The sequence below is a fragment of the Cebus imitator genome, unplaced genomic scaffold (genome assembly GCF_001604975.1).
Source record: "Cebus imitator isolate Cc_AM_T3 unplaced genomic scaffold, Cebus_imitator-1.0 Scaffold94, whole genome shotgun sequence".
Lineage (NCBI taxonomy): Eukaryota > Metazoa > Chordata > Mammalia > Primates > Cebidae > Cebus > Cebus imitator.
The window spans coordinates 5,701,768-5,712,556 of record NW_016107409.1 but is presented as its reverse complement, the minus strand read 5'-3'; the positions used below and the strand labels follow the sequence as shown (position 1 = coordinate 5,712,556).

At 40.5% G+C, this 10,789-nt stretch overlaps 1 protein-coding gene and 1 non-coding gene across 2 annotated transcripts in view; one reads left to right on the top strand and one right to left on the bottom strand.

Annotated features, from left to right (window-relative positions):
- The window catches only part of GTF2F2 (general transcription factor IIF subunit 2), a 153,512-nt gene that overhangs the window by 15,793 nt on the left and 126,930 nt on the right, over positions 1-10,789 (top strand). Inside the window, exon 2 of the mRNA XM_017536006.2 lies at positions 2,816-2,889. Within this exon, the coding sequence (XP_017391495.1) occupies positions 2,816-2,889 (74 nt within the window). The remainder of the gene's footprint in view (positions 1-2,815; positions 2,890-10,789) is intronic.
- Positions 3,921-4,023, bottom strand: LOC119472332. Its single transcript, XR_005201472.1, has one exon. It is a non-coding gene; the product is annotated as a U6 spliceosomal RNA (small nuclear RNA).

The window sequence follows — 10,789 nt, the reverse complement described above, 5'->3', positions numbered from 1 at the left end:
AAATTGAAGGGTTAGAAGAATTGTTGGGAGCCAAAGTACTAAGGAGAGAGCTAGGAATTTAGGAGATGGTGCTCAGAATGGTTGCTTGAAATACAGATTATGAAAGGGATGCTGTTGTTGATAATGAGAAGTTCCTAGCGTATCTCACAGTTAGTGTTGTGGGCATTTGCTTCTTTAACCAGTATCCATTTACTTTGATATTGTTGTAGAATCTTGATTGTGCTTGTGGAAACCACTGCTTCCCCTTTTCAATCTGTGTGATTTTATTGGTGTTTACTACTCTTCCTCAAAGATGTCATTGACTCAGGCTGGCCAGTGAGGTATCTCATCTCTGGGCACAGCAATAGGTCCAGGGAAGGGCACACACCCTCGTCAGCTTCATGAAAGACAGATTTTTGCTGGGGACTTCTGTGAAGGAGACTTGTGCTCTTCAGAAGCTGCCTCTGCCATTTTGCCTCCTAAGGTGAGGGTCTGCCAAATAACTGAGTTAACATGGGGGAGAGATAGATAAGAAATAGTGAAAGAGTCCTGGGGACCTCATTTGAGCCCTTAATGAAACCACCTTTAAGCTACCTCTGGAATTTTTTGTTATTTGGCACATTAATCCTCTTTAAGTGGGTTTTCTGTCAGCTGTAATCAAAGGAGACCGAATGGGTAGATACAGTTATCCTAAGGAGTTTGCCAAATCCTCTAAGCTTGTTTGGATGGAGTATAGTGTGATGGAAATTTGTTAAGATGTGGAGTCTTCAAAATCCTCTTTTCCTTAGATCTGTTACATAGTCTTCTTTAGCACATAGACCCTTGTGGGAGGTAGTATCGTCTAGTGAAGAGGACAAAAGACCAGTCTGGTATTGAGTCTTGAATCTGATCCTCGCTACCTGAGTTATTTCAACCCTTTGAACCTTAGTTTTCTCATCTGTAGGATGAGGAGAATGATTGCGATTTGGCAGGGTGACTGGAAGGATGAAATGGGATAATGGATGTTTAGCATAGTACCTAACTGACTGTAGTATATTGTCTAACTCTTTTTTTTTTTTTTTTAAGACAGTCTCTCTGTCACCCAGGCTGGAGTGCAGTAGTGTGATCTTAGCTCACTGCAACCTCCACCTCCTGGGTTCAAGCGATTCTTGTGCCTCAGCCTTCCAAGTAGCTGGGCCCACAGGCCTGCGCCACTGCGCCCGTCTAATTTTTGTATTTTTAGTAGAGACGGGGTTTTGCCACGATGGCCAGGCTGATCTCGAACTCCTGACCTCAAGTGATCTGCCCACATTGGCCTCCTAAAGTGCTGAGATTACAGGAGCGAGCCACCGTGCCCAGTGAACCTATAATATTGAATAGTTGTTCAGTAACTTTTTTTTCTCCAGATGGAGCCTTACCCCATTGCCCAGGCTGGAGTGCAGTGGTGCGATCTCGGGTCACCACAACCTCTGCCGCCCTGGTTCAAGCAATTCTCCTGCCTCAGCCTCCCAAGGAGCTGGGATTACAGGCATGCGCCACCACGCCCAGCTAATTTTTGTATTCTTAGTAGAGATGGGGGTTTCACCATGTTAGCCAGCCTGGTGTCAAACTGTTGAACTCATGATCCACCTGCCTTGGCCTCCCAAAGTGCTGGGATTACAGGTGTGAGCCACCATGCCTGGCCCTGTTCAGTAACTTTTAGTGTGAAGAGTACATACGTAATTGAATAAATACCGTCAGGGGCTTCTTTTTACCTTACTATTCCTGAATTTTTGCTGTACCAACGTACTGCAATTTATTTGACTAGTGGTCAAGTGATTTTTTTTTTTGCACATGAAGTAGTTGCTAGGTAGAATTAGTTTTCGTGTCAGCTTTGGCAGCTGGATTATTCCAAATTTATCATGAAAAATAATGACATCTGACACTTATTGAGTATTTGGCTTTGTGTAAGGCATTATGCTTCATACTTGGTGTATCTCACTCCTAATAATAGGATAGCTTTCAAGGTGTGGACTGATTCCAGAGTCCAAATTGCTTTATAGAAGAAGTGAGATAAGGTGTATAATAGAGATTCAGCGTATATCATCCACTCTCCTTTTTGAGCATTAAAGTCCTTGGGATTGCATGTACTTCAGTTACAGATGCAATATAGTATATTGGTTAAGAACACAGATCCTGAAGGCAGACTGCGTGGGTTTGAGTCCTGGCTCCATCTTTATATAACCTTGAGTAAATTGTGTAGTCCCTGGGTGCTTCAGATTCATCGTCTGTAAAATGGGGGTAATAGTGCCTATTCTATAGAGATGTGAGGACTAAATGTGTTAATCTGTATAAAGTGCTTACAACAGTGTCAGGAAGGCAGGATTATATAAATGTTAGCTATGCTGTTTAATATTCCTTTTATATTAGCAGCAGCTTCTTCACAGTAGTTAATGTTACAATTTTCCACATAATAAAACTTGACTTTTGAAATCATCTTAAGCCCAGTGGTGTTTCTAAATAATGCTATTACTGTAGTCAGTGCTGTTCTTTTCTGAGACGCTTTTTTTGATAGCCTTTCTCTTCTGTGACCTTTAATTGAACTTATTTGGGAAGGTAAGTTAGTGCTTTATTACTGTTAGGTTATTTGACCTATGTTAGTTTTGTGTCACCACCGAGATTATATTTAAGCTCTTTGAGAGCTAAAATCATTTTTTACATGTTTTAGTATTTCAGGTAGCATAAAACATACAGTGATAACTTGATAATGATGCCTTATTAGAGGCAGAAAGTAAAAATAGAAGCAGTATATTATTTTATGTTTGAATAGATCTGTTAGCATCTACAATAGTCTTATTAGTGTTTTACTTGGTTTTAGGTTCCTAAATATTTGTCACAACAATGGGCTAAAGCCCCTGGAAGAGGTGAAGTTGGGAAACTGCGGATTGCCAAGTAAGTTATTTACATATTCTTGACATTTAAAAAAGTTATTTTTGAAATTTTTATAAATGTTTTTAAATGTGATTATAATTCCTGATTAGAGAGTTTACTTACAAAATGACAAGTAATGAACATGTCAAGGCTTGTCAAGAGACAGGTGCCCTCTAAGGAGACATCTTTGCACATATACACACATCCCCACACACACACCCCTAGTGACATGTGGTATAAATATAACATCAAGTTTATTGGTTTACCCTAATGGCGGTGAAGCAGCAGAGTATTAGTTCTTTCACCCCTCCATCCTGTCTGCATCCATGAGCAGGTGTGCTTGGGTTGGGTATAGCGGGATACCCCAAGGAAAGTAGAACTTTGCCAGTATACCACTATGCCTGCTTATACGAGCTGTAGAAGTGGGTAGGAAGTATCTGGAAAACGGTGTAACAGTATAGTTTTCTGGTTGAGGAAATGGCCCTGTTAGAAAGGAAAGCCTCTAAAGCTCAGCTAGTATTAGCTGGAGGCCTTGTGTTCTGTTCTTTCCATCCGTTCATTCTTAACCAACTCCGGTCAGATTCCTATGCCCATGACTCCATTGAAACAGCTCTTCTCTGTTACTGGCATCTTCCTCTTTATCACTTAGCTTTTGCTTCATAACAAACCATCCCAAAACTTAGTGGCTTAGTACAGAAACCATTTTATTTGCTCATACTTCTATGGATCAGTTTTGGTTGGAGCTGGCCTGGGTGGCCTTCCTGGAGAGGATGATCTCACTTGTGTGTGGTGGTTGGTTTGACTCAGCAGGGGCGGTGGCTGTTTATTTCATCTCTAGCAAACTCATTAACGTGATGGTGAAAGCATTCTAATAGCAAAAGAGAAAGGAAGCCCAGTGCACAAGCACTTTGAAAGCCTGTGCGTGTGTCACATTTGCTAAAGTCCTTTTGACAAAGCAGCTCATACGGCCAAGCCCAGATTCAGTTGTGGGAAAACAGACTCCACCTGTTGATGGAAGTTGCTGCCAAAAAATTTGTGTTCCTTATTTATTTTAAGATATGGAAGGCTTCACAAGTTCGCGTGTCATGCTTGTGCAAGGGCCATGCTCATCCTCTCTGTATCATTCCAATTTTTGTATATGCTGCTGAGATGAGCATATGTTTCTTTTCTATTATCTGCCACATCCACATTCCTAAATCTAAGAGTCAAGTAGTAGCCCTCTTACTTGAACTGCAGTAGAATTTGACATAGTTGATTACTTTTTTCCTGAAACTTTTTTTCCACTTCACTCTGGGACACATTTCTTCTCCTCTCCCCTCATTGGCTGTTTTTTCTCAGTTTCTTGCTAAGCTCCTTCTCATCTTCTATCTCTAAATGTTATATGACCCCAGGACTCAGTCCTTAGTTCTTTCATTTTCTCTCTTTTCACTTCCTTGGTGATCTCAGTCTCATAGCTTTAAGTACCAGATGGTATTTAAATATACAGCTCAAGATGCTTCTGCCCTCCCTGGAGGCACCATGCTCAGGAAGGTCCTGATTTTCTTTGTTTTTTGTGCCCCAGCTGTGACTTTCTCTCCACTACCCCCGGAATCAAGCACTGACCTACTAGAATTGATCACTGATCTAGAGTTAACTGCAGACCAAGATTTAACCATTAACCTAGACTTGACCACAGACCTAGAGTCAACCATAGAACTTGCAGGGTTTGGAATTCTCTACTGATGTGGAATCAGCCACCTCTAGTTTTGTGGCAGAAGCTGCCGATGCCACAGCTGATTATAATTCATTTCAGACAAGAGTGCTTATGAGTGATGATTATGATGTGAGTGAAGATTATTATTTTTTAAGATAGTGTCTCACTCTGTTGCCCAGGTTGGAGTAAAGTGGCGTGATCTTGGCTCACTGCAACCTCTGCCTCCTGGGTTCACATGATTCTCCTGCCCCAGCCTCCTGAGTAGCTGAAATTACAGATGTGCGCCACCACGCCCGGCTAATTTTTGTATTTTTAGTAGAGATGGGGTTTCAACCATGTTGGCCAAGCTGGTCTTGAACTCCTGACCTCAAGTGTTCTGCCCACCTTGGCCTCCTAAAGTACTGGGATTACAGGCTGGAGCCACTGCCCCTGGCCATGAGTGAAGAGTGTTATGAATGTCATTTATTCCAAAGAGCCCATGAGTAGAGTGACAGGCAAGTGTAGCAGCTTCACAGGAAGCAGTGAGTCCATCTCAGTGCATGTTTGAAGCAAATTCTTCGTTAGTTGTGACTATCACTGTTATCCACCACTTTCTAAGAAGATTCTGAGCTTTAAGACAAGCCTGTCACTACACTATAGGAGACTGCATAATGGTAGAAAACTGGTAAAATGTAGGATGTACCTGGTTGAGGAGAAACAGCAAGACATTGATCCTAGGCTGGATGGTGTGAATTGTGCATGATGGGGCAGGGGCATTTCTTAGCTGTGTCTCATTTAATATGGGCTCAATAAATGTTCATTTCAATTGAAAATAAATAAGTAAAAACCAAAAAGTATATTCACACACCTCTCTCTCTCCACATTCATAATTCTGACTGTGTCCTTGATGTTTCTACTTGGATGTTTCAGAAGCATCTCAAACTTGCTATTCTTCTGTTCTTTCTCTCTGGAACACTCTTTTTAGATAATCCCCATGGCTTGCTCCCACATTTCTTTTTGGTCTCCTTTCATAGTGTCAGCTCACTGAGGTGTTTTCTGGCCACCATATGTAAAATAGCACCCTGTAGGTTCTACCTCCCTTACTCTCTTATTATTCACTATTCTTTTGTGCTGTTGATATTTATTCCCCTTCTACTATATCCATCTGATACACTGTATATTTGTTTGTGTATTGTTCATATCATCTACTAAAGTATAAAGTCTACTAGGTCAGGATTTTTGTCTTGATGATTACTGTATCTCCCTTGTCTAGAAGAATGCTTGGCATGATAGACACCGTGTTGTAAAGTTAGGTAGGGACAAGTACAGTTCTCCCTCAGTATCTGTAGGAAATTGGTATCTGACATGTCCCATCCCCCATAACAAAATCCGCCACGCTCAAGTCCCTTATATAAAATGGCATAGTATTTGCATATAACCTACACACATCGTTTGTATGCTTTAAAGCATCTCTAGATTACTTATACCTAATATAATGTAAAAACTATGTAAATAGTTGTTACTAGTTTTTTTCCTCCTTTTTTTGAAACTGGGTCTCACTCTGTTGCCCAGGACTATAGGCAAGTGCTGCCATGCCCAGCTAATTTTTGTTTGTTTGTTTGTTTGTTTTTTGTAAAGACAGGGTCTCCATATGTTGCCTAGGTTGGTCTCAAATTCCTGGGCTTGAGGGATCCTCCTTCCTCAGCCTCCCAAAGTTTGGGGATTACAGGCATGAGCCACCATTCCCAGCTGATTTTGAAAATATTTTCAGTCTGTGATTGGTTGACTCCACGAATATGGAACCCACAGATGTAGGGGGCCAACTGTAATACCTCATTTTCTCAAGGAACTATTGACTATATGTTAATAGTGGAGTCAGGCTTGTATTCTGGCCTTTTATTGGTCAGAAAACTCTAGCAGCTCATAGTTCTAGCTTAGGCATTTACTATAAGTGAGACTTTGTACAAGTCACTGAATCTTCTGACTTTAGATTTCTTATCCTTAAAGTTGCTTGTTTGCAGCGCTTTTATATGAATCCATTGAGATAATATGGAAATATTATTTATTTGTATATTTAAGTTTATAAGATGAACATATTCCTGGAAAGCTGTAGATGTATCACATTTTTCTGAGTTGTCATACTTTTATTGAAAGAGAAAAATGATATTGAAATCTGCAGTGTTTTTTTCCCCCAATGTGAAGTTCTTTGTAATGCACACAATTAGCTACTGTTCTGTAATGAACTTCAGAATTTTTTATATTAGATTTTACTGAAATGGGAGCCACAACCAAGACAAAAATCTCAGGAATGTATGTCACTGAAGGCAGGCGGGCTAAAGGAGAAAGTACTTAGATGACAAACCTCATGGTATTGTGGAGTGCCTTCACTATAGAGCTCAAGACGCGGCTTCTAGTCCTAAATGGCTGTTGATAGTTGTTTGGCTTTGGGCCTTATCCTTCTTGTTTGTAAAATGTTGATAATAATGCCTTTCCAATCCATAGGGTGTTTATAAAGCAAATGAAATAGCTTAGCATTTCGAAAACTTGGATATTTAATGTGGACAGTGTTTTAAAACATTGTTATGTTTTAAATCCACTAACCAGAGCTAAGTATTTTTCAAACCCCTTTAGGCTTAGCTATGCTAACTTCAGAATATAGCACAGAAGTCTGATTTTGCTTTGTCGTTCTTTCTTATATGTAGTTCTAAGGCTTTGGTTTACTTTGTTGCATCTTGGTCTCTTCCCTAGGGTACATGGTCAGTGTTTATATTCCTTGCTTTTCTCGTTTAAGTCTCTGAATTCTTTTGAAAGTAAAATCCTCTGTAGTAGTAAGTTGAAATTCTTTTATTCAAATCAGTTTCCTCAACCACAGTTGAAGAAAAAGTAAACCTACCATTTTTTTTTTTTTTTTTTTTTTTTTTTTTTGGGAAACAGAATCTTGCTCTGCTGTCCAGGCTGGAGTGCAGTGATGTGATCTCAGCTCACTGCAATCTCTACCTCCTGGGTTCAAGCGGTTCTCCTGCCTCAGCCTCCTGAGGAGCTGGGATTACAGGTGCCCACCACCATGCCCAGCTAATTTTTTTGTATTCTTAATAGAGACAGGGTTTCACCATGTTGGCCAGGCTGGTCTCAAACTTCTGACCTCAAGTGATCCTTCCTCCTTGGCTTCCTAAAGTGCTAGGATTATAGGCGTGAGCCACTGCCCTGGCCCTAAGAATTTCTTAAAAGGGAATCTAGTGGTTTCTATGTATACCAATATCAGAGACAAATAAGCAGATTGTGTATGTTTGTGTGTTCTATATGTAGGCAACAGATCTAGCAGATTTTCTACCTAACATAACACATAATCAGTCTTGTAGAAAATCTAGATGCTTTTACTGATGAGAACAGACTTAGAGTAATTAGTACTCTAAGACTGTTATGAAAATGCTTGAAAACAGCTTGTTCCCTCATTGGTCTCCTGGCTGTATTCTCCAGGCTGTCTTGTTTACCTTCCTGATTTACTTAGTTTTCAATGTTGTCACTGACTTTAACTAAATTCACGATTAAACAAATGTAGGAGGGGTGAGGAAAGGCTTACAGTGCATATGACTAGGTTATCGGGATTTTAGTTGATTTTGAGCTTAATATGAGTCATGAAATTTATGAGCTTATAAACAAAAGGCCTATTGATAGATGTTTGTTGTTTAGAATGAAGTGGAATGATAATCCTACTCCTTTCTTTGCCAGTCAGCTCACAGTGAAAACATTATGTTCAGTTCTTAGTGCTGTACTTAAAGAGAGACATGGATGAATAAGATCATTCAGTGGAGTGAGACTAGGATAATCAGAAAGCTGAAAAAAAATTAATGTCTTATAAGGAATGTTTGAAAGTCTAGGGCTACTAAGAGAAGATGTAGGGCAGACCAGGCAGACTATCCTCACATACTTTAAATGTCGAATCAAGTACTGATTCTTAGAGGCAAATTAACCTCTAAGTTTGTAGGTTTATAGGTTATGGGTTACCTGTGGTTAAAAAAACATACATTTGGGCCGGGCGCGGTGGCTCAAGCCTGTAATCCCAGCACTTTGGGAGGCCGAGGCGGGTGGATCACGAGGTCAAGAGATCGAGACCATCCTGGTCAACATGGTGAAACCCCGTCTCTACTACAACTACAAAACATTAGCTGGGCATGGTGGCGCGTGCCTGTAGTCCCAGCTACTCAGGAGGCTGAGGCAGGAGAATTGCCTGAACCCAGGAGGCGGAGGTTGCGGTGAGCCGAGATCGCGCCATTGCACTCCAGCCTGGGTAACAAGAGCGAAACTCCGTCTCAAAAAAAAAAAAAACAAAAAACAAAAAACATACATTTGGATAAAAAATGAAAACAACTAAGATTTTAGAAAGGCAGTGTGGCATACTGGTTATGAGTATGGACCTGGGAATCAGCCTGAGGTTTAGTCCTTAGCCCTGTCGCTTACTAGCTATGTGACTTTTGGTAGGTTGTTTGCTCTGTTTCCTCATCTGAGGAGATGGTATTAATACCTCATAGGTTCAAATGCACGTAAAATATGTAGTAAATAAGAGCTCACCTGCTGGCGTAACCGTGCATAATACACAGTCTAGATAGATACTGCATTGTATCTAATGTGGTGTGGGAGGACCTTGCCTCTCTACCGGATCTCCTGAAGCTGAGCAGTAGCTCGCTGTGTGGTGCAGGCCAGAAGCTAGGAGATCTACATGGCATGGCTGCTCATTCCAGTAGACAGGGCTCTGGGTGGAGAGATTGGGAGAGGTCGAGAGGAGGGAAAAGACGTGCAACTTGGAATGCAGCTCTTCCTGAATTTGGTTCTGTCTTAATACTCAGAGGAGAGTCCAGTTGTGAATAAGATGAGAGTAACAGCTTCTTCTGACAGTTGGTAACATTTGGGCCCTTGTTATCAAGCAATTTATGTGATATTTCTAAACCAATGTACCTGAATTATTTTTGTATCTTTGGACATCTGATGTGTGCCACATTTTAATTAGTTCATAGTTTTGCTGGGCTGGGTGCTGTGGCTCACGCCTATAATCCTAGCACTTTGGGAAGCCGAGGTGGGTGGATCATCTGAGGTCAGGAGTTTGAGACCACCAGCCTGGCCAACATGGTGAAACTCCAGCTCTGCTAAAAATACAAAAATTAGCTAGACACGTTGGTGTGCACCTGTAATCCCAGCTACTCGGGAGACTGAGGCAGGAGAATTGCTTGAACCCAGGGGATGGAGGTTTCAGTGAGCTGAGATTGCACCATTGCAGTCCAGCCTGGGCAACAAGAGTGAAACTCTGTCTCAAAAAAAAAAAAAAAAAATTAGTTTATAGTTTTGTTTTAGCTTGTTTAGTCTTAAAGGCAACCTTTCTGCATCACCATCCTACCTCAGAATACTTCAGTTTTCCAAATGTTTGGTATATACAACATATATCTTATTGATAATCACATAACCTGTACTAATAATATGGCTTCTCCCAGAGACTTTTAGTTTCTAGCTTTATTTCTAAACACGTTTAACATTCCAGGTCATGTGGGGACCCATTAATAATAAAAAGAATGGAAATGAAAAATTAATGAGACAATTTTTCTGTTATAAAATTGACTTAGTTTAGAACAGTGTTATACTGATGATATGATGGGAGTTTAGTTTGGTACAAACTTTCTGAAAGGCAGTCTGGCAACGTGTGTGTGTGTGTGTGTGTGTGTGTGTGTGTGTGTGTGTAACTTAAATAACATGCACACATATTCCTACTCAAAACAACGTAGAATGAATCCCACTATTTTCTCTGCCACTAACCTCACAGCTCAGGCATTTCGTTCAGTCCTTGATGCTGCCATTATCTGGAGAGACAGACAATAAGCTCATCCAGTAGAGTGGGCCTGGGATAATGAGAAAGCTAGAAAAATTAATCACAAAATATTCATGGCTTTCACCCAGCAATTCCATAAATTTCTTTTTGTTTCTTTGTTTTTAATTCCATCAACTGCTAGGAACTTATTCCATGGAAGTAATAGGTAAGTGATGGAAAGATTAATATGTAAGGATAAATTAATGATGAAATATTCATGTCCTTTTGACATGTCTTCATCATTCTTTGAGCACCTCTTATTTTTTGACATAGAGAGATGTTTTAGACTCATCTTGTACATTTCTGCCTAAGCCCTGGACTTAGCCATTTTTCCAAGGAGTTGGCCATGGTTCCTTTTAGGGGAGAATGATATTTAGAAACCACGTTTCTGAGTG